This window comes from Triturus cristatus, chromosome 2_1 (assembly GCF_964204655.1).
Source record: "Triturus cristatus chromosome 2_1, aTriCri1.1, whole genome shotgun sequence".
Classification (NCBI taxonomy): Eukaryota; Metazoa; Chordata; class Amphibia; order Caudata; family Salamandridae; genus Triturus; species Triturus cristatus.
In genome coordinates, this window is record NC_140581.1 from 1047969477 (window position 1) to 1047996550 (window position 27074).

Genomic DNA, 27074 nt, shown 5'->3' on the forward strand with positions numbered 1-27074 from the left:
GCTGGGTCCATGGGCCCCGCTGGGCCCCGGGTCGGGTGCGCTGGCCCTGGACCCCGTCTCCCGGCCTGCTGCTCTGCCAAAGGCCTGGGACGGGGTTACATTGTGCCCAGGGAGCCTCCCCTCGCTTGGCTGGGTTAAGGAGCTCCGGCCGGGGCCCCTGAGGGCCTCGGGAAGGGCAACCTCCACACCCCGGGCTCTGTCCTTGGTCCTGCTGTGTGGCAGGGTGCCCGGGATGGTGTCTGACAGGCCCGGGGAGGTTTCCCCTGCGCCTCTGGGTCTCGGAGACCCGGCTGGGTCGAGGGGCCGCCAGGCCCCGGGTCGGGTGCTCCGGCCCTGGGCCCCGTTCCCCGGCCTGCCGCTCTGCCAAAGGCCCGGGGCGGGGTTCCGTTGTACCCAGGGAGCCTCCCCTTGCTTGACTGGATTCAGGAGCTCCAGCCGGGGCCCTTGAGTGAGCATGGAGGGGCGTGGAGCCGGGCATGGAATGCGAGTGCCTAGTGGGCCACTTTTGGTAAGTACAACTGGCACTGCGGGGTGAACCGAACGTCGGGTTAAGGCGCCCGATGCCGATGCTCATCAGACCCTAGAAAAGGTGTTGTTGATATAGACAGCAAGACGGTGGCACTGGAAGTCGGAATCCGCTAAGGAGTGAGTAACAACTCACCTGCCGAATCAACTAGCCCTGAAAATGGATGGCGCTGGATTGTCGGGCCCGTACCCGGCCGTCGCCGGCGCTGAGAGATGTGGGGGCTAAGCCGCGACTAGTAGGAGGGCTGCTGCGGTGCGCATGGAAGACCGGGGCGAGGGCCCGGGTGGAGCGGCCACAGGTGTAGATCTTGGTGATAGTAGCAAGTATTCAAACGAGAACTTTGAAGACTTCAGGATAAGGATTGGCTCGCTCTAAGGGCTGGGTCGGTAGGGCTGGAGCGCGAAGCGGGGCTGGGCGTGTGCTGCGGCTGGACAAGGCGCCTCCCTCCGGGGCGACGGCGACTCTGGACACGAGCCGGACCCTTCCTGTGGATAGCCCCAGCTGGGGTGGTCATCTCTCCCCGTGTCCCCTCCCCCGGGGCGTGGGGCCGGCATTCCGCCTCGGCCGGCGCCTAGCAGCTGACTTAGAACTGGTGTGGACCAGGGGAATCCGACTGTTTAATTTAAACAAAGCATCGCGAAGGCCCGAGGCGGGTGTTGACGCGATGTGATTTCTGCCCAGTGCTCTGAATGTCACAGTGAAGAAATTCAATGAAGCACGGGTAAACGGCGGGAGTAACTATGACTCTCTTAAGGTAGCCAAATGCCTCGTCATCTAATAAGTGACGCACATGAATGGATGAACGAGATTCCCACTTTCCCTACCTACTGACTAGCGAAACCACAGCCAATGGAACGGGCTTTGTATAATCAGCGAAGAAAGAAGATCCTGTTGAGCTTGAATCTAGTCTGGCACTGTGAAGAGACATGAGAGGTGTAGGATAAGTGGAAGGCCCTCGGGCTGCCGGTGAAATACCACTACTCTTATCATTTTTTCACTTACCCGTTGAGGCAGGGGGATGAGCCCTGTGGGGCTCTCGTTTCTGGCTCCAAGCGCCCGGCACCCGCCGGGCTCGACCAGCTCCAGGGACAGTGGCAGGTGGGGAGTTTGACTGGGTCGGTACACCTGTCAAACGATAACGCAGGTGTCCTAAGGCGAGTTCAGGGAGGACAGAAACCTCCCAAGGAGCAGAAGAGTGGATTGTTCACCCACTAATAGGGACCGTGAGTTGGGTTTAGACCGTCATGAGACAGGTAAGTTTTACCCTACTGATGATGTGTTGTTGCAATAGTAATCCTGCTCAGTACGAGAGGAACCGCAAGTTCAGACATTGGGTGTATGTGCTTGGCTGAGGAGCCAATGGGGCGAAGCTACCATATGTGGGATTATGACTGAACGCCTCTAAGTCAGACTCCCCCCTAAACCGTAAAGATACCGCAGTGCCGTAGAGCTTAGGTTGGCCTGGGATAGCCGGCCTCTCTAGGGGGGCCGGTGCATAGAGCCGCTTGCTTGGGGACCGGAGCGCGGACAGAAGGGGGCCGCCTCCATCGCCCTTAGTGCATCGCATGTTCGTGGGGGACCCGCTGCTAAATCATTTGTAGATGACCTGATTCTGGGTCAGAGTTTCGTAAGTAGCAGAGCAGCTACCATGCTGCGATCTATTGAAAATCATCCTCTGAGCCAAGATTTTGTCTCTCTGTACGTGGGTGCCTGCGGATGCCCTCCTCCACCACACTCAGGGGTGGGTCCCTCTGCCAAGCCGGCAGGAGAGATGCGGAGGGGGTAACGTGGGCCCGTGGGAGGCTGCCTCCACCACCTGCGCTCCGGCACAGGGGCCTCCCCCTCCCGTCCCTGCCCCACCGGGGTGCAGGGACAGGGGCCACCATCCCTTGTGGGTCAGCAGGGTGACCAAATGGCCTAGGCCGGTCGGGCCTCCCCTTCCCACTGCTCCCGTGCAAGTCGTGCAGGGAGGCGAGCAGTCCCTGGGAAGGAGCCTCCCGAGCAGAGGCCTCGGAGCGCCTGGGAACCCTCGCCGTGGTCGGGCCAGGTGACCAGATGGCCCTGCAACCCAGGTGACCAGATAGTCAGCCTGCTGGCAGGCCTGGCTGACTCCTACTTTTGCTCTTCCCCAGAGTTCTGTAATCCCCCACTATGTGGGGGCTTAATAGTCGAGGAAAATGGGCTCCCCAGGCAGGCTGGCGGGTAGAGGACGTGGCCTGGGCTTAACCCTCCTTGGTTCCAGCCAAGGCTCCGGGCGCTTGGGGCGAGGGTCCACCGGGGCCCAGGGAGGCTCTACCCGGCCTGGCTAGGGCTCAGAAGCTTGGGACTGGGCGCAGTGCTTGAGCTCCGTCCGGCGGGTCCCAGGGTGCAGGAGCCCCCCGTCCTGCAGACCAGCCGAGGGTCCGGGCACTGGTGACAGGGCCCCACCGGGGCCCGGGGAGGCTCTCCCCAGCCTGGCTAGGGTTCGGAAGCTGGGACCAGGCCCGGGTCTCGAGCTCCGTCCGGAGGGCCCCGGGGAGCGGGAGCCCCTGTCCTGCAAGCCAGCCGAGGGTCCGGGTGCTGGGGACAGGGGTCCACTGGGGCCCGTGAAGGCTCTCCTCGGCCTAGCTAGGGTTCGGAGGCTGGGACCGGGCCCGGGGCTCGAGCTCCGTCCAGCGGGCCCCGGGGTGTGGGAGCCCCCTGTCCTGCTTTCAGAAGCAGTGACCGGGCCGGGGAGCCGGGGTGGCTGCCTAAGTCCGCTCCGCTGGCGGAGCGGAGTTCTCTGCCCACCCTTATACATAGCCCAGTAACGCAACCTCAGGTGTGGGGTCTATCTAAATGTGTCATCTGGGAAAGAAGTCTAACAATAGCCCTCCAAAAGTCTTCAATTTTAGGAAAATTCCATGGCAGGTGGGCAAAGTCAGCATGAGCACTCCCGCATTAAGGGCAGTTGTGCAGGCGATTTGGGTCTATGGTATGGAGCTTCATGTGCGTCATGTAAGCTCGCCATAAATACTGTTGATTAACTTATTTGCTGTCACGGTGGCCTTCTGCAGAGTTTCATATTGGCAGATGTGTCGACTCTTATGTACAAAACCAACCCATGCTATTTCTAGGTGACAAAAGTCCTGTTCTAGTTAGATAAATGTCTCTCACTGTCGTAGAATAGACTGCTATAGAAAAGCCTACGTTGTGATAGCATAAGCTTGAAATACTCATATTTGTGTTTTTCACTTATTGAAAATGAATTGCCTCGTATAATGTTTTAAATTGGTAAGATTTATCAGCGCCAGGAAAGGCGATATTACCGTCGCCATTCTCTACTCCCCCTGATGAAATTCTTTAAAAAATGTATAATTTTTTTGTGACTAATCAGATATGAAGAGGCACCCAATTAACTAATCAATGAGGAACTGGGCATTGCATATCCCATAATAGATGGCATTCCCTACATGATCCCGCAGCTTGATCCAGAGGGAGATGACCAACCTGAATTTCAAGCAAACATAAGGTTACTTCTCTTGAACATGTAGGTCACCAAGACCCCACAACAAATATAGGAGAGCAGCTGCCGGGAAAGGAGCTTACGATGTTTCTGTCTTTACTGACCTTAAAAGTGCTGGTTCCGCTACTGTCCTTAGCTGGGCTGTTTTATTCTGCATCTGTGGACAAAGACTTTTCCCGCGGCTGCAAAAGTGCATCAAGCCTGTGTTTCTACAGCCTGCTTCTTCCAATTACCATCCCTATTTATGTATTCTTCCATCTCTGGACTTGGATGGACATTAAACTCTTTAGGCACAATCACATGTCTTACTCTTAACGCATTGAGTAGATCTAAACTAAGGTATGGACATTCTACCTTTGGTTTGTATTAAGGTTTGTGTGGTGTATATATATGAATCATATTGTAAGTGTAGCGTGACCTTCACGAGCGTTTCCTTCACGCTCGTGGAGATCACGCGGTTTGTATTGTTTCAAGTATGGGGGTACGTGGTGTGAACGTTGGAATCGTTGGGGGATCATTAATGTTATGAGCTTGGAGAGTGATGACTGGAAATAAACGTCGCTGCTCCTACGACTAAGTTGTCCCGTGTTATTCATGCGAGTGAGTGGATTACCGGATACTTCCCTACACTGGCGACGAGCGGGCACGAACCGGGCCAATTTCGGCAGGATTCGGAGATTTTAAAAGTTACACAGACTTAAAGAAAAAAAAATGAAGGGAGGATTCTGCATGTCCATTCATCTTGATGTGATATGACCAACGTAACAAGAATGGAAATGGAATAAGTACAGACGGCGATTTTGCTTTGCTGAATTTTGACGGATTGAAAATAAAAAATAAAAAAAAAGAGGAATTAAAGAATACTGGATTTCACGTAAGAAAGGAGGAGAACAAGAGCTTGAGCGACATGGAAAGGGGAATTTGAAGGATACAATATATAAAGGGAAAATTACAAAAGAAAGAAACAGCAGAAGTTGTTTTGTGTAACAGCTACCGTGAATTGATGGAACACTGCCGCAGCCTGTATTGATTCAAAATCAGCGATTGCAGTTCTCGGAAGTCTTCGATGAGTCTCTGCCACGTATGGTCGTGTTTCGATCACGTGATGTAACGCGATAACGTCATTCCGCATTACCATCACAACACGTTGCAAACATTACCTTTGACCCTCTGCATTTGGAATAAACATACGCGGAAGGAGAAAGAGAAACAACTCCGTGCGAAGACAAGCAAACACGTGGAAGCAACTGTTTGCATTTCATAGAAGGAGGTAAAAATACTCTCATTTCATGTGGGAAGGAGCAGTTTAAAGAAGCTTGTTATACTGGTTGTGTGAAGGAGAATTTGACTCGTTTGTTTCAATCTAAAAAAAAAAGATATAAGAAACAACAAACTAAGTGCATATAAAATTCATTGAAGAAAAAGTTTTTTTTTAATGTCTCCTGGAGGTGGTAGATCAATGTCAGCACGATTAGCAAGATTATCCTCAGATTACAATCATTTCGGTTCAGTATTGAGTATGTTCAAGGGAAAGCAAATATGCATGCAGACTGTATGTCAAGGCTACCCATTGATGGTGAGAAAAATTACCAAGATGATGACTGTGAGGTGGCATTCACTACGCATGATCTAAATTCTATACATAGTAAGGGGAAGAATTTAAGAGAGGAGGATTGGATGTTGGAAATGGAGAAAGACAATGAATTGAAAATTGTAAAGAAATACATTGTGCAAGGTTGGCCAGAAGTAAGGAAATTGTCGGGTGACATGATGAGTTTTTGGAAAATTCATGAAGAATTAGCACTTGAAAATGGATTGGTTATGAGGGGAGACAAAATGGTCCCACCTTTTGGGCTCAGGAATACAATCATGGAGATCGGTCATGAGGGCCATCTTGGAATTTCATTCACTAGAAGACGAGTTAGGGAAGCATTTTGGTGGCCCGGCATAGATTCATCCATCGAACAATTTGTAAGCAAATGCAGTAATTGTTCCAGTAGCGATAAATCTGCTGTTCCCTTACGTGTAGAATCTCATCCTGTTTCTTATCCCGGTGGTCCATGGAGGAAATTAGGTCTTGATATCATTGGTCCTTTTCAAGTCTTGCCAAAGGATAAATGTTTTGGAATTGTACTTATTGATTATTTTTCGAAGTGGCCAGAAGTTAAGATGGTTAAAGAAGTCACTTCACAGAGTGTTATCGAATTTTTAGATGAGACATTCTGTAGGGAAGGCATTCCGCAAGAAATAGTCACGGACAATGGGCCTCAATTTATCAGTAAGGAGATGGAGGCATTCTTGGAGAAATGTAATGTAAAACATAGAAGAATAGCTGTTTACCATCCAGAAGCAAATGGTCAGGTGGAAAGGTTTAATCGTGTTGTGAAGGAAGCGATACAGTTGTCATTGAAAGGGGGCTTGAATTGGAGCAATGCATTGCAATCTATGTTATTGTCTTACAGGATGTCTCCAAATTCGGTAACGCTGGCTAGTCCATTCGAATTGTTGAGGGGACGTAAACCAAGCACTAGTTTGGTACCATGGTGGTTAAAAAAGGATTGGAATGATAAGAAATTCAATGCCATTGACTATGAAGTTGTTAAACAAAGGGATAATGAGCAAAAAGGAAAAATGAAATCATTTATGGATAAGAAAAGAGGTGCCTGTAGTAAAGAAAAAGGTTGTAGTTGGCGATTTTGTTCGGGTGAAGAGGAAGGAAAGTGTTCCTAAAGGTTCACAGTGTTGGTCAGATCCTAAGAGGGTAATAGAAGTGTTTAACAGCGCTGTGCGTATAGAGGGAGGAAGTGTCTGGAATTTGAATAGGATCTCTTTGTTTAAAGGTGTTTCCCATTCAGCTAGAAGTGTTGGGATGAGTCGACATTTAATTGAAGATCACAATGAACAACAACCTCATTGTTCAAATTGGGGGGGGGAATCAAGGGGAAAACGTGAGCATCGTTACCCAGGAAGATTCAAGGATTATACCATGTGTTAGTTGGAAAAAAAAAAAATAATAAAAGGGGGAAGATGTGTGGTGTATATATATGAATCATATTGTGAGTGTAGCGTGACCTTCACAAGCGTTTCCTTCACGCTCGTGGAGATCACGCGGTTTGTGTTGTTTCAAGTATGGGGGTTCGTGGTGTGAACGTTGGAATCGTTGGGGGATCATTAATGTTATGAGCTTGGAGAGTGATGACTGGAAATAAACCTCGCTGCTCCTACGACTAAGTTATCCCGTGTTATTCATGCGAGTGAGTGGATTACCGGATACTTCCCTACAGTTTGCCTCCTACTATACATTGTTATGTCATTTAATTTAGCCTGTGACTGCAGTGAATGCAGTCATCTGGTTAGCCTGCAGTTTAGGCTTAACTTCCTTTACTATTTTTAAGTGCAAATGAAGATGGACCCTGTTATGATACGTCTCTGTGCGAGATGTTAAAGATGCTGTCTTGCCATGAACACTTACAATTCTGTAGCTTTGTCCTAGACTAAATAGTCATGTTTCTTGGCACCCAGGTGGGGCAATCAATATTAAATTGACCACTGTTTCGTATATTTTTTTGGCCGTTTTCTTCCTATCTGCATATACATGGTGAACATAATAATGTTCTTTTTCAGGCATCAGCTTATTACCATGTTTATCAGATAGATAATAAACAACCAACTAATAACAACCTCAGAGCGATTTTAAAGCATAAGGGCTTGTCAAATGTGTGACTTTATTCGTCCATAAAATGTTTGAAAGACAAACTTATAGATGGATCCCTGTGTTTCAGAAGAAAGCAACGTGTGTGATGCACTCCTGTAATCTCTCAAATATTTAAACACACTCCCTCGTTTTAGAAAAGAAATGACACAGTAGTAGAAGATTTGATAGCCTCGCAATATCTTTTGTTACAAATGTGTTTTGATTTTTACCTCTTGCCTTTCCTTATTAATGTGGCATTGAAAGACAAGACAAATAAGAGGACAGATGAGCCACCAATCTGTGTAGAGTGTCATCAATGCATTATTATTAGGAACAGAACCCATTGTATCGGTGTGATCTTAATAATAAGTCTTCCTCGAAAGTGTCTAGCTGTTGGACGATCGAGTGGGTTGCTGGAAAAATTAAGACAACCTTTCTTTCATTTTACAACCTCTAGTTTAAAAAATGCTTCTTCTCTGGAGTAGTGTGATTAAGGGTGAGTGAAAATACCACATAATTGCCAACATTGTCACGAGTGCTGTCCATCCAGGTAAAATATTTTTCAGAAACAGGCAAGGGATTGGAGGAAAAGTAATGATGGAAAGTCACAATATTACTGTATAAGAGATGTGATATCTAAAGGTGAATAAAGAATTTGAAATGGTTGCAAAGCACTGATGCTTTACCTTGCAGATGTTGAGGGGTAAACGCCCGATTGCTGTCCCCTATTCCTTGGTAGTCACAAGGATGTTGCAAGACTGCTTACCAATTACATTGGTTCTTAGGATTATGAGACGAAGACAAGAAATAATCATTTATAGCAAAATTTTCAAATTGTGTTATAACAGGTCGGCCACCGGAGACTTTGGTGCACAGTACTGGTGAAAAATATGAATACAAACAATAAAATATCCCTTTAAGATATCTGTAGATCACAGTGAGTATTAGGAGGTGTAAAAGTCAATTTGTGTCAAGAAATTGTACCCACTGCGCACTCAAGCTTTCAAAATATCACTTTATCTTTTGCAAAGTTACCCTGCATGAGTAGATCTGCTCCGCTAGCTAGCGCTCTGCTGTTGTAAAGGAAGATGTAGTGCAAAACCGCAGGATTCCTGTGATGGACGGTCTCTCTCGATCCTCTCAATTATAGGGCAAGGGTAATAGGAGAAATCTGTGGTAATAGGGTTACCAAATATTTCAGCGCGCTCACAGATTTTGAGCAATGCTGTACTGTTGCATTACATCTGTAGTAACACTGTGTTGCAGAACATGAAATCCATTTATGATTACCACCAAAAAGATAATAAAATCTGTGGTAACGTAGTCACCTATTGTTAGACTGTACCTGTGTACGGATAAACCAAAATACATGAGTAGTATTGCATCAGACTGATTCTGGTTTTGCTTTACCTTCAAAGTGAGAGTGGTGGTATTAATATAATTGGCGAACCAGACATGCAGCTATCAATCTACATGTTTCCTCGGAGATGGACCAGGACTAAGGAAGAATAATATGAGGGGGCCCTTGTTTGACTTTAACTTTTAAAAGTAGTGACTACAGAAGACTCGCAGAATAAATTTGTAGCATCTTCCAGAGACAATGGAAGTATCAGTATTTTCTGTATTCTTTTGTAGACAAACTAGGGTAAAATAGATGAGAGCAAAGACAGACTCTAGAAACTAGGGGGCCTATTCACAAAGGTAAACATACACGTGTATATTTAGATGCTTGTCTCCACTCCCTCAATCTGGATGAGCCTCTAACAGCAGGATTTCTGAGTGTGAAGATACAACTAGTAATGTTGCATGCATAGGTTGGGATCCCTGCCACTGTGGCGGAGATCTGCCTATCGAAAAGTATAGGGCAAACTATTTAAAAAAATGTTTTACTTCACATAGGCAATGTTAAATATTTTTAACCTAGAACTAATAAAATAAAGTTACAGCATTGTAACTCATCAAATGTGTATTCAATAACTGTAAATCAATTACACTATTTTTACTATTAATAAAAATTCTAAATCTCACTAACCCTTTTATTTTTAATAAAGAGTACATTTCATTAATTATTAAAAAAATATTTTTAACATTTAAGACATGTTTAGAAGTATAATTTTTAATTAAGTTTATTAACTTTTAAAATACGTTTTTGATGATATATTATTTATCTATAACTTTCTAAGGAGTGTGGGTTTACAGTACAAGTGGACGGCCATGTGTGATGCTTGACTTAGTCCAAAGCTGGGCCGAAGTACATTAACACCTATTTTGACACATTTAAGGCTGTAATAACTTTTGGAAGTGTAGTTTGTGTTTTGCATTTGTAGGAGTGTTTGTATTAGCTTGCCTCTCCCTACACTCTTTGTAAATTGTCATAAACTCCTCCCCATTTAGTAGTAAGTATTCCTTATGTTACAGCCACTCCCATTTCACAGTCCACTTTTTCTACTGAAACGTATAACTAAATGTAGATAGAAATCTGCCTCCGCACAGAAAAGATAGAAGAGGTGGAGGTCTCCGCCCATAGGTTTATGAATAGTATTCCGAAGTATGAGAGTAGTACTACTTTATGTACTACAAAATGCAGTTTGTGAATACCCCTCATTGAGTCTGCTGCTACATACACCTTGCAAACCCACACATTTGAAGCCGATATTGCTTTCAACTCAGATGCTTGGTTAGACTCTGTACTATAGCTAGAGCGAAATCCTGCTGGCAGAAGGTTGAGCAAGCTGCTGCTTCAAAAAAAGACAAAGACAAGAAGGAAAAGGAGGGAAGATCAGACGTGATTGGTGACAATGTGAAAGAGATTACATTCAAAGTGCCCTGTTGTACAGTGTGGGCTAGTGGAGACCATACACCCCTGAAGGTTGTAGCCCAGAGGGTTAGTCGCCCAGCCCATGAAAGTACCATCCAGGTTTTGGAGACCACTTAATGCCGATTGCATCAGAGGTCCCTTACTACTGCCAGTGGTGGGATGTGCACCACTGTTGGCTAAGCTGCAGAAACTGTATACTCCATATACATCAGGATGGCTGTTCTTTGTGTATACTGATTTCTAATTAACCCTAGCTTTATCTTACCCTTAAAATGATCATGAGTCTGACCCTCACAGTCTTATCACCCTGTTGCACTTCTCGGATGCTATAGTCCCAAAAGAGGATTCTGAGGGACTTGTTGGAAAAGCAAAACAGTAACTGAAAAGAATTGGCAGGATTCACTCTGGGAGTCGTGTTCCTGATGTAGAACCCTGATTTGACCATCACTAGTTCCTTCTTGAAGACTGGTCCATCACGTATTCAGTATGTTTCTCATCCTATCCATAAAAAAAGAGAGTGGGACTTAGGGTGCGATTGGACTTAAAAAAATTAACTACATGGTCAGTATGAGATTGATCAAGGAGATAGGGAGATTATCCTCATGACCTACATTTCTCTTCTACAGAATTATCACTGAATGTTAACCCTTGAGTTTAAGGGAATTTAGACCAATACTTCATATTGAGTGAATGCCTCAGGTTTTGGGGTGCTGTCAATGTAAGGTTTGATTTCACAGAGTGAATGAGAAGTAGTCTCTTGACTTCATACTTTCTCAGACCAAGTGACGTACCAAGTGTGACCAGAGAGAGCGCTGAGGAAACCAGAGTCTGTCTCCACTGGTTCTTCAGTCAACTGTGAAAAATACTCTCTGTAATAGATCTATTTACTCGCAGAAGACCAGGTCTAATACTTCTTGTAGTAATTTGAGTATGACCTGTAATTTGTAAGTTTGGCACCTGTGGGAGGGCTGTTGACTCACACGTTTTCAATCATTATTTTGTATCCCTATTTGTGAGTTAGGGCATAGGCTACTGTGCAAGCTTAAGGCCAACTACACTAAGTACGAGCATGTTGATTCTATTACTTAATTTGTCAAGTGCATCATCTGTGCTCCATCCCTTTAAAGAGAATCATATATCATGGCAAACTGTGGCTTGGCTCAATGAAATTCTCTCTTTGAAAGACCTTTTGAGGCCCAGCATTGCAGATCCTTTAGATATGTCAACAGAAAAAAACACTATCATCCATGTACAGTGTCAAATAAATTCCTCCAGGTAGCCTTGCTAGCAAGTGGAACTCCACCTAACCCCCTAAAAAGACATCCCTCCACAGGAACTACAGTCTCTCCTCTCCAAGAGGGTCTACAACCATCCAATGGACCACACCCTCCTGGACACCTCTTCTTGTCCCCTCTTCACAGTGGCACTACTAGTTGATCTACCTCTTTTACCTAAAGGACCACTGCTTGTACATTTTTAACACCCCAAACCATTCTCTCTTGCCCTCTCGCCCACAAACTCCTTCAAAGTATTGCCACTTGGCATCCGCAACCCCCATGAAGGCACTGGAGCCTGTCCCCTCCCCTAGGCTGCCTAAGATGCTCCCTTCAGCCTCTCCCCCCTTGTCGATGAGAAGCTGCTGGCCTAAGAGCAACATCAGGAGGACAGAAGACAGATTGGCAGCAAAAGATTAAACAAGCATTGGCAAAGCCAGTAGGTCTGCCATTGACTGCTGTTGGGTGCGTTCCGTTCGTGACGCTCCGGCAGGGCAGACACTTTAGTAGGTGGAGTACACAGCCCGTTAAGACTTTGCACTGCACCACGAACAACTCCTCGTTGTTCATAGTCATTCCTACCTACCTGTTTGATGTCCTACTCCTCGGCGTCCATCTCTGCAGCGTCCTGCACCCCGGTGTTCCTGTGTCTCTGCTCTCTCTACCCTTGTCTCCCATTCCACTTTAGGAACAGCATACCCTCTTCTTTGTACATTGTTTTGGGCATGTATGCTGGACCTGAAAAAAGCCCATTGGTCCCCTCTTCTTGATATGTTGAATTTTGTAGCATGATACATAATGCAAGTGAGCAGACAGCAGCCCTGGTCACTACTTGTGCAAATGAGGCCTCTGCACTATTGAGCTCCTGCTATCTGATTACAAAAGCGCTTTCGGTCAAAATGCTGCTCTTCGATAGCACGCAAGAGGCTTGGTGTCAGCATACAGCACCATTTAAAATGAAATAACCATCACAAACACTTAACGAGGAAAAGAAGAAAGGAAATACGTTCGTGTAAATGAAATCTGAGGAAAGCAGAGACAGAAAGACAACCTCTGGAGATGTGGCGCAACAAGGCTGTTTCCAGTGATAACCTGTCACCTTGAGGTAAGATGAGGGCCCTAGGGAAGGAGAAGCACAGGGCACGCAGCCATGGAGGCGCAGGAGGGAGCAAAGAACAGCGAAAGGAGGGTGATTGGGGGAAGGGATCAGAAAAATAAATTAGTGGGGGTGAGCAATTTCTCAACACATGCAAAATAAAGACAACAGCAGCAGGAGGTGGTAGGGAAAGAGCAAGCAAAACCCCATGAAGGTCAGAGAAGTACAGGGCAACCAGCCACGGGAACAATGGGTTTTAGCGCAAAATAAGACATGTATAATCTAAGGTCACTGTGTACAAGAGAGGAGAGAGACATACTGCAAGCTTAAAATAACAAGACAGCAGGCAGCAGGAGGGGAGGGAAGGAGCAAGCAAAACCCCATGATGGTCAGAGAAGCACTGGGCAAGGAGCCACTGGGGCACTGGAAGAAGCAAGCAACAGTGGCAGGAGGCTGATTGAATAAAGGACAAGAAAAAAATGGAGAGTGGAGGACAGCAATTTTACAACACATATAAGTGCTTTGGATGGAGCAGCATGCATGGGGAGTAGGAGGGGGAAGAATAAATAGCAACTAGTACCTCAATCGCAGTTGCTAGATGGAGCTGGTAAAAGCTCGAGCACGGTGTAGAGAGCGGATGAAGAAAAAAGTAGGTCCTAAAATGGGAGCAGTGGATCGATACTAGTACTTGGTCCATGCTCTCAGGGAGGGCTAAACACAAGAAGATGCATGACATGGACAAATGTGGAGAAAGATTATGAGAACAACGATTAAGCCAGCAAATGGGGAGCCTACAGACTAAATACAACATATCTCTTCAAGATAGGACATCTGCTGAATTTCTTAAACGTAAAGTGTACTCACTTAATCACACTAACAGCACAATCTCTTCCCTTCTCCAGGGACACTTGTCTTGCTTCTTTTGCTTACGGAACCCCTTTGATCATTTTGTTGTCAACATACCAACTACAACTGCATTGGAGACTTAACAATTTTGCTGGTAGACTACCCTGAGTTCTGACACCAGCTTTTATGTGATTATCACAAAGGGGTAACAGTTCCTAAAGAAATGACAAGCTGGCCTGTTATGGTCGCTGTGAGAAACTGTGAGAAATTACCTCACTGGATAGGTTGGAAATTGAACGGTATGGAGATTGGGGAATTCCTCCTTCTTGAAAAAGTGGCCTCACACACCCATGCGGGTGTCATGCTTCATCATCGGGCGTTGCTCCTCAGACCACGATGTTAACAAGTGCCTTTTTCTGTTTTCAAATGAAAGGTTGTTTTGTTTTTCTTCCCATTCGTGTCTCTTTCATTTTAGGTTGGATCAAGGAACTCCTAGAGGATGTTCCTTAAGGTGCACTGACACCTACATAAGAGCCTGAATATAGGTACCTTAGGGATACTGGGTGTCGCCGTCCCAGATTCCTATTTTTAGTTTTCTTGCACACTTTTTCACGGTCCTGCAGAAACCCCACGGGATCTATTAGGGACCCTTAACAGGTGTGAAACATGTCGACATAACGCACTCACTTACCACTCTCACTTTTGCACTAGTTGAAAGCAGATCAGAAGGTAATATTTACGTCTCAGATATAATTTCTCGAGTCCTTCGGTGTCACTATTTTTATCTTTTCCACACTGACTCCTGAATAAAGGTCCTTTAAGGTACCAGTGTGGTAATTTTAATCACTCACTTTCCCTTTCCCACTCACCCGCATTCACAACTGCAGCATTACTCCTAAAAAGAACTCCGAAAGAGAGCCTTCTTGCGGGGCCCGTGTAGGACTGCAGCGCCACCCCCACTAGGAGCAATGCCCGATGATGAAGCATGACACCGGCATGGGCGTGTGAGGGCACTTTTTCAAAAAGGAGGAATTCCCCAATCTCTATACTGTTCTATTTCCAACCTATCCTGTGAGTTATTTTCTCACAGCGACCGTAATAGGCCAGCTTGTCAATTCTTTAGGAACTGTTACCCCTTTGTGATAATCACGTTACTCTTGGGAGCAAGGCAACTGGAACTGTTTCTTTTGAAGCTCACCGTCCCCTCTCTTATGTGTTTGGCACCAGCTTTTATGTCTCATGGCCAAGATTCCAAATTTCACTTTTGCTTTGGTGCTATTCCTCAGTATCCCGTATATCTTAATTGATGGGACTAACTTTGCAACAAATCAGCCAGGGGCTACTGTATCTCTTTGTGACAACTGACAGGCTTGAGGTCAGAAGCAGAGGGATTCTTGGCCACCACACTGGTTTCACTTGATTACCTTCAAAATGCAGATGCAGCAACACCCCGTTCAAAAGAAAAACTCCCAATAATCTGCAATAGTTATTTCTGGACAAATATCGTGGTAAAAGTTATTTTACTGCTATTATATTCCCTTCAAAATTGCTGGTGCACAATGATCTCTGCAGCAGGTGTTTTAATCTGGTAAGAGACTTTAAAATGCAGCCTTTTTGTGAGCAAATACTTAATCTAGAAGAGATTTACTGTCACATATGTCCTTGTTGCCAATTTCTTTGCAGCAGTTTTTTTTAAATGTATAAGTTGACTGTCAGACTCTACTTTTCAAGGTTTGCCCCTCGCGACTCCACCCCTTTCCTCACCTGGACCCTCAATGGGTTTCCTAGAATACGTTTTTTTCAATTCTAGTACTGAACCCATGTACACATAAAATTAGTCTTTTAAGACTGGCCCTACACCTTTTTCTAACCCTTATGTCAAAAGTTCCGACTGTTTTAGAGCAAATCGCAGAACAAGCAATCGCAAAGCCAAAAGGTTTAATCTTTGAGACGTCAAATGGTTCTTTTACAATTTTTTTTGTCAGTGTTGCACAGCATCCCATGCTGTTGTGCAACATTTAACAAATATTGACAAAACCAATAGTAAAAAATTGTATTATTATTTGTGCAGGATGTGGGGTATGCACACGTAATAGGTCAACAATTTTTCTTGATGGGGAACGAAGCACCCCATTGTAGTACTTGACTGTTTTAAGGCAACGAAGAAGAATATTCTATGGTACTGTGGATGAATAATGCATATTTGCGGGCATGTAATAATGACTCAAATACATTTTTGTACAGTTTTTGCTTGTTTGAAAACAGAAAAGTATATTCATTATTAACACACAACTAAATTGTACATATTAATATAGAAATATACACATGCAGGTGATAGAAATATTGTTGATGATCTGTTGAATTCACATTTTATTTTTAATAGGTTATGACCCCAAAAAACCCTTACTTTGCCATATCGAATGGCATAATATAAGGGGACATTTGTTTGAAGGTAGCATGGGTACTGGTTTTGTTAAGTAGTAATTGCAACAACGATATAGGCTTTGCGAAACGTCAAAATATTAATATTTAAAGTAAGGCTATTGGGTTTGTCAAAGGGTTGGCACAATAGAATATCAGATAAGCTTATTGTCTTTGTTATGGGTCACCATGTTAAAAGTAATAAACAACATGTTAAATAACAAAATGCTATAATTGAAGTTGTTTAACCCTGTTATATGCAATTGTTTTTTGTTAATACATATTATATTGTGTAATAAAAATTACAATTAGCAACATACTGTTTAAGAAGTCTTTTAAATTAACCAAACATGTCTGAGTGTTTCCTAAAGCAATTGTTACAAATAGTTGTACAATAGATATACTATAATAATATATATGTTGTTTATGTAGAATGCAATAGTTTTACTTTAGATTGAATACTTTATTTACTTGTGCTACATTCTTTTATTATGTTTGTAATATTCCCATTACAGAAAATTACTTCACATGTAATTGACAGATGCTGAAGCAATGTAGATGTTAAATTTGTAATCTGTGGATCCATGATAAATCTGTCCATGAATAAGTAAGCTGTTATGTTCATTGATCATCCTGTTCCTACAGTTATGAACTCTTTGAACTTTGGGAGCCATAAAATGGGAACGGGGCCCCATAATGCACTCGCATGCAGTACATATGAAAAATGACAAAACACGCAAGAATAAATAACAAGCTGTGCAAAACAAGACTCAGTTCATTACAAAAAAACACACGCACACAGTCACCAAACTGTATTTGTATGCATGCAGTGTACTTCATAATAAAATCTGCCCCACACTGAATGGGCCTTAATGACTGTGAATTGCCCAAGATGACAAGACTTTAGGGTGACCAGAGTGCTTTTCTAGATTAAAATGTATTAGGTATTTTTGTAATCCCATATCCTGCTACAGCAAATATTAATTATTTGAACTTTTGAAGCCATAAAATGGGAACAGGGCGCCACAATGCACCTGCATGCAGAGCATATGTAGAATGATAACACGTGCAAGAATGAATAATAAACTGTACTAAACAACACACCGTTAATTACAAAATAAACAAATGCACAAAGGCAGTTGCACAAACTCTAAAGGCATGCCGAAACTCGAATCATATGCACAAAGGATGTGATATGAACTATATTTAAAAGCAACAAACTTGAAGTAATAGGCGCACATTACAAAAATATTAAAGGCCGGCCGAAAAGCTAACATGATTCCCCATTTTGAAAATCGGAATCTCTATCTGTAATACCATATTCTAATAACCAAAGCCCGTGTAGACAGAAATAATATCCTGAAAAAAACATGCGGTTGCAAAAAGACCTTTTTTTACAAAGATGAAAGTAGCTCCAGCAACAAAAGTGGATGAAGATGTCAAAATGAAGAAGTATCTGGTCCAAGCTCCAAAGAAAAGACAAACACACGAGAACTCAGACGAGAAGAAAACAGAAATCTACAGGAAATGGCACAAGATAACCTGTAGAAAGCAAATAGTTAGAATGATAGGCAAGCCAACAAATGGTATGAATAGGTGGCCCCTTTTAAGATATTTTTTTAATTACAAGAGATTTTGGAAGCGCTGTGCAGGTGAAACCTAAAAATGGTTTGCAAGACTGGCCTTAAGAGTCTTGTGCAGCAGCGATGTAAATGCGTATTTATATTCAATCTTTCGTGACAAGAATACAGAAATAGAGGGAAATATAGTGGAAACTGAGAGTTACTTAGGTTGAAAGCATCAGGGGTATGGCTACCATTGGTGTAACTGGTGCTTTGGCTCTAGGGCCCAGAGTTATGAGGGGCCCATTGAACCCTGATAATTGCTATATTTATTTCCCCAAAAGCAGTCAAAGAGTCATGTTCCTTGCTGGCCCCAGGGCCCATGGCATCAGTGCCGGCATTACCTGTGGAGGTGGCACTGACCTGATGATTGGAGAGATGAGGGGCCCTTTTGAGAGAATCCGAGGAGGCGGTCAAGGGGTGTGGAGGGCGCCAAAAATGATTGTCCTACCGGGCACAACCAGCATGGCATCCTTGCTAAGCTACTGTAAAATATGTGGTTGCAGCAATAGTGCCAGGAGAGTACATGCGAGGTCAATCCATGTGTGAGGTGGAAGGCGTGCAGAGATGTACTCAGTCCCCAAGAAATATAGTCATTATGTTTGTCCAGATAGTTTACAAGGAGCATAGAGAATTACTCTGATCCTACTAAAGGAAGCCTCAAATGTTGCTGAAAAGGTGGTGAACTAGAAAGTAATGGAAATAAATCACTCTCCAGTGATCCAGTTGCAGATGTTTTGGAGATGTGAGATTTTTGGTTTGTTGATCAAGCAACATTTCTCAGAGATGAAGAAAAGGAGTTGCAGGTTTGCAGTTGTTTAATTAATGAAGGTATATTGTTGTCAATACACATTGATTTATAACAGAATTAGATTATTAGTATACATTGTTATGACGTGTGATTAAGTGTGTTGCTGGCATATTCACGTGAAAAAGGGTAAACAAGAGACAATGTCAGAAGGTCCCACAGCGGCCTTGTGCGGGGGGTTGTATACACAGTGGCAGGAGCAGCAGTTCTTGACCATTCCCTCAAAGCCCGTATGAGGTGCTGAATGTATTTTAGACACTCTGAGGTTTCATCACTGAACAGTGTCCCAGGGTGGGGAAAGAGTTTGAGAACGTTTGTGAATAAGTAATTGGGTGTGTTCCCTGAATTTTTATTTTGGTTGAATTAATTCTGCGCGGAGCGTATTTCACTGTTCAATAATTTCATTTGAACCACAGAATAATTTCATTTTTTAGGTCTCGCTGAGACAGCGAAAGCTGTCTCTTTGAGACATTTTGTAAGTGGGTTTTCAAAATGCTTCCCCTGGCATAGAGCTACAGTGCACGAGGCGTGCACGCGCGCAAAGCAGCCATATGGCTTCACGTCGCTCTCCCTTGTAGCCCCTCTCCGCCCCCTTCCCTGCTGCTATTTTACACCAGTTTTCATCAGAACTCCCGCTTCTCTCCCCCACCCCCCCACTATCGCGTCTCGCGCGTCCAATGCTTCTTCATTCTCCCCGCCCCCCATCGCGTTTTGCGCGGCCAATGCTTGTTCATTCTGTTTCATGTAACACGTACTGGGAAATTCTGCTCCGCTGGCTGCGAGCCAATTCCTTAACCACTGGGAGTCGAGTCCCCCCCCCCCCCATCAGTGGGCCCCTCCCCTCCACGGCGCCTCGCCTGACGCACTTTGCAGGGCGCACTAGGCTCCGGCACAGACTTTCAATTCTGGCTCCAGTGGTAGTGCTATTGTCTGCTTCCCTCTCCTTCACTGAGTCGTGGATTACAGCATAAGAGCTTATGGGCTTCGCCTCACCGACAAAAAAATATAATCAGGTTTAAATTTGTCTTCACGGTGACTTTATATCAAGACCCGCCGTCCGCCGCTATCGCCAGGTCCAGGTTAGAAAAGAGACGCTAAAAAAATACCATAGTTTTAACTGTGTTTGCTTTGCGCGCGTAGCTTTTCGGCACGTCTTAAACATATATTTTTTTGAACCGCCGAGGAGAGCGCACGTCCTTACCTTAGCCGTTTGAGACCACATAATTACTCATTCGCTGCTACTTATAATAGCGGGGTTTTGTTTACCGCTTAATAGGACACTACTATGCTTTCTAGGCACTGTAAATACTGGGTATATTTATGACCCACTTTTTACCTACCTCGCAAGGATTGAGGTTCCATTAGCATGTAAATCACTATTAATTGGTCTTCTGCCTGGGCCGGAACGCTCCCGGCTGCCTTGCCGACTTTGGTGCAGGAAACCAGGGTTTGAGCCTCGAGGTCGCGTCCACATCCTGTGATCCTGGGCAAATCACTTCATCTCCCCGTGCCTGAATGTGTAATGTAAATACGGTGCTCATGTACAGCACTCCAATACTTTCGGGTCGAGTTCGCGCTATATAAAAGATGCAGAAAAAATAAATGACACAATGTGACCAGTTCGAAAAGCTTTGCTGTTTTTCCATGGGGGTCTCGCAGTCCTGATGGGACAGGGCCCTCTCACAAAGGTTATAAGCGAGAACTTACAACGAAGTCCTGTGCTTGATACTGTCTTCAATGTGAGCGAGAATGGCTTGGATTCGCCATCAGGTCAGAGTCGGATACCAAATTACAGGTTCTACTAGTGGGACGAAGAAACTCCAGATATTCGAGTGGATGACGACTTGTGCTTAAAGGCAGGAACATTTATTTTGCTCTAATTTTATAACTTTTGTGCTGATCCAAGTAAACTTGGAGATCGCACAGTAAATTAGCCCTTAATAGAAGTCAGTGGCTGGTCGCCACCGTGTAAGGGGGAGGGGCGAGCGTGTGCTTGTAAGAGACCACGGAAAACATAAGTGCACAAAGACAATGGACGTTCCGGAGTATGTGGCAGGCCCACTGGTGTAAGATTATGCGGTTAAGTTACGTTGGCACCACATGTGTGTGTTTTAAGACCACAATCATCTCGAAGTACAAACGCAAAGTATTCACTGTTGGCTCTGAGGCATGCTTGAAGGGTACATGCGCATCACAATATGTGGAGGTTACATGGCTGCTGCAGGCCTTGTGGTATTTACAGGCCTCTGCTGCAGAGCAGCGGGAGGAACAGACAAGAGCCGTGCGCAGTCTGCAGCCAGGACACCTTGTATATCAGGCCTGTCTGGGACTCAAGGCAACCACTTAACTCTTCCTCCTGTCCCTGATAAAGTCACCAATCACCAGTCGCTCTGTCAGCCCTGCGCGAGGTGACGTGCACGAAACGTCCACCGCAACCTCCTAAATTAGCAATTAGGCGATGCAAGTCTATCTATCCTGTATACAACTTGAAGCCCAGACATGAGCCTCCTTCAAAAAAGAAGTAAAAATGCATCTAATTAACAAATTCACATCCTAAGACTTTAAATCATACGTGACTGTTAGCAACATAATCCTATCTACCACTGTCTACCTCTTTTGTATTGAATGTTGATTATTGAATGTATGTATATTACCCCCCAACCATCTAACGTTTCTGAACTGTGTAATGTAAAGCACTCTGATACCCTCTAGGTTCATGTTCGCGCTATATAAAGCTTTACAAACTGTATAGGAGAGGTTGACAAATCAATATTGTCACACAAATGCATATTATACCTCCTTCAACCATTTTGGAATTCCTTGCCAAAACTTTTGTGTTGCATGTTAAAATGAATATATACTGTGCTTAGTGCTGCTGAGTCAGCTGCAAGAACCACTGACAATTACTGAAGTACGAGTTTGTACTCATCGCGAAAAGCATGTGTGTGTTGAGCATTAAGCGGAGCGTTGTGTTTTGCTAGTGTAATATTACTTAAGCAATGCTTCCAAATGCTTCCAAACATACACAGACGCAGTGGGTGGCGGGAGATCATTACGCACAGTCTTCTTCATAACAATGCCTTGGCGTGTGAGGACCTCTGCGCCTGTTTCTGACTCCTGTTTTTACTTCTACCGTTTGTTTGAACCATTCTCCGGTCCAGTTATCCACAGGTAGCCTGCTGGCTGCAAAGGAGCTATAACACGATGCTGCCATGCTCCTCAGCGTCAAACTCCGCTGTATATGAATACATGTTTTGTACATGTCCAGTTATGGTATTTTGGTAGTCTTGAAGTCTTTGAAGTGAAAGTAGGCTGCTAGGCCACTGCAGAGGTGAGGTATGGACAGCTTAGAAAACATTGCAAGAATGCATAAACACAAATCCAACTGCAGTGCCGAGCTTTTTCAAAGTATGTTATAAAAACAGAATTATGAGAGCGACTTTTTATGGCTTGAAAAAAATTGATTTCTAGTTACAGGCTTCTTTTTCTGACATTCTGTGTAATTAGCTCTCACTGTTCACAAGCTGCTAATCGCACAGCAGCACAGTCTTCCACCTCGTGCACAAATTTCAGGTTATTTCAGAATTCATGGTATTCAACGCACGAGGGTTCAGCCAAGGGTAGCGGGCCGTTCAGCTGTGGGTTGCTGATTCGTAACTAACTCTGGGTTTGCCATCCTTGGAAGGCTGAGAGTGTCTTGCCAAGACTGGAACCCATGATACGCCGATGTCAGCAGTGAGCGTTTAACTCCTTGGATAAACTGGCTGTCAGGTGCAGAACACTTTGTGTAACAAGTCAAGAAAGGTGCATCTCACTCCCAGAATGCATTGCTTATTCGGTAAAGGCCCCTGACATGGAATAATCTGGTGAGGCTGCCTTTTTAATCACTTGTGATGATTTGATGCACACACTAGTGACTATTGTGAGAAAACTAAAATTCACTTTGCTCGCTTATGCAGTGTTCTAATTGTAAACGTTCTATGTCCGTAATTAGTAAAATATATTTCACATTTGTATTCCCTTTTCTCTTCATAGAGTACTCTTATTTAAATGTTTTCCCTTCCTGCTGCCACCTTGTGGCAGTATTGAATATTATTACTCTTGCCTGGATTGTAAAGGTATACCCGTAGAAGTGCAGGTAAGTGCTGGAAAAGCAGGCCGGATGTTTGTGAATAGCCACAAATGTGTCTCACTCACCCTTTTCCACTGCATTGCCTTTAACTCGGTGTTGGCATTACCCTGAGAAGGCTTGTCTACTCATCTTAGTGTCACGTACAAATGTAAAGGTTGCCCGTACATTGTGTGACATGTTTTTGCCTGATCACCCGATCACAAACTTTTTAAATGTAGACATTCCACCACTGGGACAGGCAGATAGAAGTTGCCAGTATTGACAGGACAAAAAACAACCTCAAGACATTATTTATTGTTAATACTTTTTTAATATGGTCATTCAGTTGTACATAATGCTTTCTTGGTCATAATCAACGTAATTAAAATGCTTTTGACACTTCTTTATTATAACTTTTCAGCATGATGCAGACTTGTGACAGCACAGCTTAAAGACACAGGCAAAGTCAATATCTCTAGCTAAACACTTATAAGGTCCCAAAGGCGAGACCTATTGGCTATGCCAATGCTTGTTATAACGGTGCAAGTGATTTGATAATCTTTGCAGCTCGCTAAAGCTATAATCTGTTTACTAGGGCGTTTCCGTATGTTAGATAGATCTCTTCTATTGTGATTGTGGGCACCTGCCATTCATTTTACAGGAAAGGGTGGAGAAGTGGAGAAAAAGAAAATAAAGATTGATTGAATACAGACTAATTAATCCAGTGCTACAAGGGGAACATTGATCCTTTTCTACATAACGAGGGTCCTCAAGCAGCAGTAGGCCATAAAGGGAAGAGTGAGAGACATGAGGCAAGAACAGCAAAAGTAGAGAAAAAGAGGAACATGAAATGTAGTACGTTTGGAATTGTAAAAATGGATATAGTTCCTTAATTTCTAAAAAGAACACTAATCAGGTGACAGAATATCACATTAGTTGACGTAACTGGAACACAGAATCACAGCTCAGGGAAGATAACAGAAGAGAGCGACACTGAGGCGGAGCTGAACCAGTAGGGGACATAGTACATTAGCAATAGTCCTTTCAGTTAAATGATAACTGAGCTGGACCAGAAGGATGATGCAAATGTGTTCCTTACACAAAGCCACATAGTCAATTTAGAGGAAGAACAGCAATGGAGTGTAATAGGGATTGAAATAATGCTGTTTTCAGGGATGACTCGATGCTGCCAAGAAGCAAACCCTGTGTTGATCAAACTATTAAGGTAGAGGTCTTCAAACTGGGGCAGGACCCCCGGGGGGCCTTAAGTGATCGGGGAGGGGGGGGGGGCGCCAGTCTCTGGCCAAGAGAAGCATCATGCTTTGTTTTAAGTATTAAAGACATGAGCGGCAGTAAGCCGCCTTGTAATGGGCCATCACTAACAACATTTATCATGCATATCCTAACCTAACTGGATTTATGTGTAAAAAGGGGTAACTGGGCTTAAGTGCAATGTTTACATATGTTTAGACATATTTAAACATTGCTAATTTAGCAAAATATTTGTAAAACAATTGAGGGGAGTACGAGGATTTCTTTTTTTTTTTACGGTGGGTCGCAGCATTTGGGATATTTGAAGACCACTGTTTTAAGGGGACAATCAAAGGGCATGATCAAACTACAATGGGAGGGCAAGATGTCATGAGGGCATCTAGCTTAATTGGAGACCCTCTTTGACCTTGTTATTGAAACCACTGACTACATTGACTGGGAGGCAGGAAGCAAGTCCCGCACTAGAAGCATCTGACAGAAGCAGAACTTAGAACCATTAATCGGGCTCTTCAGTCTCCTCACCGTCCACACACCCATATCCATATGGAGGGATACATCTAGGTACGTACAGTGGATCCCTCACTCTCCAGCCTGAGCAAACAACCATAACACTGAAAGGGTTCATCCAATGCCCCTCAAAGCTACTCCACACAAGACTCACAAGACACTAAGGGAGAAACAGCTTCTGAATGGATGCTTCATGAGAGACCTTGGTGTTGCATTTAATTCATGAAATTTCATATGGTACATGTATTCACTGTTTTCCTTATACTTCCTTATTTCTTTAATAGCATGAGACATGTATATTTTTCACTTGTGTTCCATGTTCTTTCTGGAATGCTTACAATGTATGGTTCCACTCGGTTGGGGCCAGTTGCATCTGGAAACCAACCTAGGCGGATGCCTTTGCCGTGCTGTTGATAAATCTGCTATTCCTGCATATATTTGCTTCAAGAGACTTCTTAATACTTGGACTGATCATTGCTGAAATCATGGCACTAAATAATGTAAACAAAGCTTCATAAAAAGCAGATACTTTTTTTCCGCAAAATACAAAAGAAATATTTTGATTTACTATCTTAATACACAATTGACATTTAAATTTGGCAATGGAAGAAAACAACCATTTTTTTCAATTGAAGCTTTGGATATCACTGAATAATTTTAATCACTTATAATACTACAGTCAGTTCTAACAATAAAGCTCACACTTTATTGGATCAAACCAGCCCATTTCTGTAAAAAATATATTAGCTGCAATTTAATTATACATATTCACATTTTGTTTAAATGATATTATTTTACAATGTTCAAAAGTGTAAACATATTAATGTATTGATCTTCATGGTTTACATTAAAAGAATCCTCTGTTGTGGCAGATAGCCAGCAGCAGCTTTTCCTTGAGAACTTCCTTCTGAGAGTATGGCGGAAGTGTTAGGGTCTGGTAGCAGGTTTGTGCATATGGAAGATGATCTTCAGTATATGTGGGGCTGGACACAATTCTAATCTTAAAACAATCCATTCCAAAAACAGGGACGCTGTCACTTCCTACGAGAAACACTAAATTGTGGAAGGAATGGGAAACATAAATGTCAGAGATGAGGAATATCTCTGTTAGAGAAAGAATTGACAAGCTACGCAATAGACAACACACCTAGCAAATGACAAAAGCAAAGCGCCACAGTACCCTCCACAAAACACCACTCACCCTTAGAGCTACTATCAAAGCATGGCAGCTGTAAAGGATGGCTAAAGGAAAAGCTTTATTCAGCGCTAGGATACCTTCAAGGGTGATTGTGCGCTCCCCAAACCTGTGCAACATAAAATACATGTATTTCTACATTGTTGCCTTATGCACAAGTTCCAAACCGTGGAAAATATACAATTTAATTTCTTTAAATGTGGGGGAAGATTGTAGCAAGGGCTGGAAATGTGGACTGTAAGGTTTGTTTCTTTTCAAAGATGCCCTGGTATCACCCCAGAGGCAGATGCCATCTACCGTGGTACATTCTCTAGGGTACACTTCCATCTTTTGAGCTTTATTTTTCAGCAGAATCTCCAAGTCGCCAGGAATTTAACAATCTACATATTCCTGGCCCATAACCCAGAAGGCACTGTACATTTTTCAAAGACCTATACTTTTACATGCTTATGCCTAGTTTTTTCACATAAAATACACAATAGCATTAAATGGTATCACTGCAGTTTGTATTGTGCACATTCAATTAATTGTTGTAAAATATGCAGGCAATATGTGTACTGCAAAACAAATAAAGCACGACTAAAATAATAATGACTGAATTAACCAGACACACTGTCTTGGAATAATTCAATCATTCCTTCCATCACTTTGTTGTTTGTTGTAGGAGCTGCCCTAATGAGACGCGCATGCCCAGACCAAGGTCCAGCGCTCTCTGTGGCAGGACTCAAATTGTACCTCACTGACAAGAGCTAAGCAGGCTCAGGCTGGTCTCTGTTCCCATCTGGAGGGCACCCGGACTGGCAGTTCAGGCTGGACATCTTTTATTGGAGCAGAATAAATAATGATTTGCACATGGCAGCTCTCTGTCTGGGGTTGCAAAGTGTGAGGACAATGATAGATTTAAGTGTGGTCCCCAGCCATCATCCATGGCTGCGATTGATTTGAGTATTAACCCATGAATTTTTTCTGGCAAAGTATTCGCAAATATGGTTCAGGCATGCTTTTCTCTTGCATATGAAAGTGGCATGGCTGGTGCGGAGTCTAGGTATGGAAGCCTAATGGTCTCCTTACCAGATACCAGAGCCCATTACAACAAGCCATTATTTGTACTATCCCCCTCCATGACGAACTGTTGCAAAGAAAAAGATCAACATTCTCATGCCATCCTAGTCTGCATAATCACATAACTAAATGGTGGACATATGCGGCTTTAAGTACATAAATTATACAACCATAGTTACATTTGTAATGCGATGAATTTAGTTTAACTTGGGGGAATAATTTTCTACTGGTAATTAACTTTGTATGTCACCTCATATATTTTTTAACTTTGATGTAAATGTATCTAATTGCTCTACTTTTGTAATCACTTCTTTACACTTCAACCCTGTTATGAATTT

The 27074-nt window shown here is 43.7% G+C and overlaps 2 protein-coding genes and 1 pseudogene across 3 annotated transcripts in view; 2 read left to right on the top strand and 1 right to left on the bottom strand.

Annotated features, from left to right (window-relative positions):
* Positions 1-838: 838 nt before the first annotated feature.
* Positions 839-2215, top strand: LOC146866326 (28S ribosomal RNA; annotated as a pseudogene).
* A 1879-nt stretch (positions 2216-4094) lies between these two features.
* On the top strand, positions 4095-4325 carry LOC146866327 (phosphatidylinositol N-acetylglucosaminyltransferase subunit Y-like). The gene has a single exon (XM_085640497.1). The coding sequence runs from the start codon at positions 4095-4097 to the stop codon at positions 4323-4325; it is 231 nt and encodes a 76-aa protein (XP_085496623.1).
* Positions 4326-23011: 18686 nt separating this feature from the next.
* LOC146866328 (E3 ISG15--protein ligase HERC5-like) overlaps positions 23012-27074 on the bottom strand; it is a 389340-nt gene continuing 385277 nt past the window's right edge. For both annotated transcript variants that reach the window (XM_085635608.1, XM_085635616.1), the window contains one exon: positions 23012-25532. In XM_085635608.1, the coding sequence (XP_085491734.1) occupies positions 25327-25532 (206 nt within the window). In that variant the 3' untranslated portion in view covers positions 23012-25326. The remainder of the gene's footprint in view (positions 25533-27074) is intronic.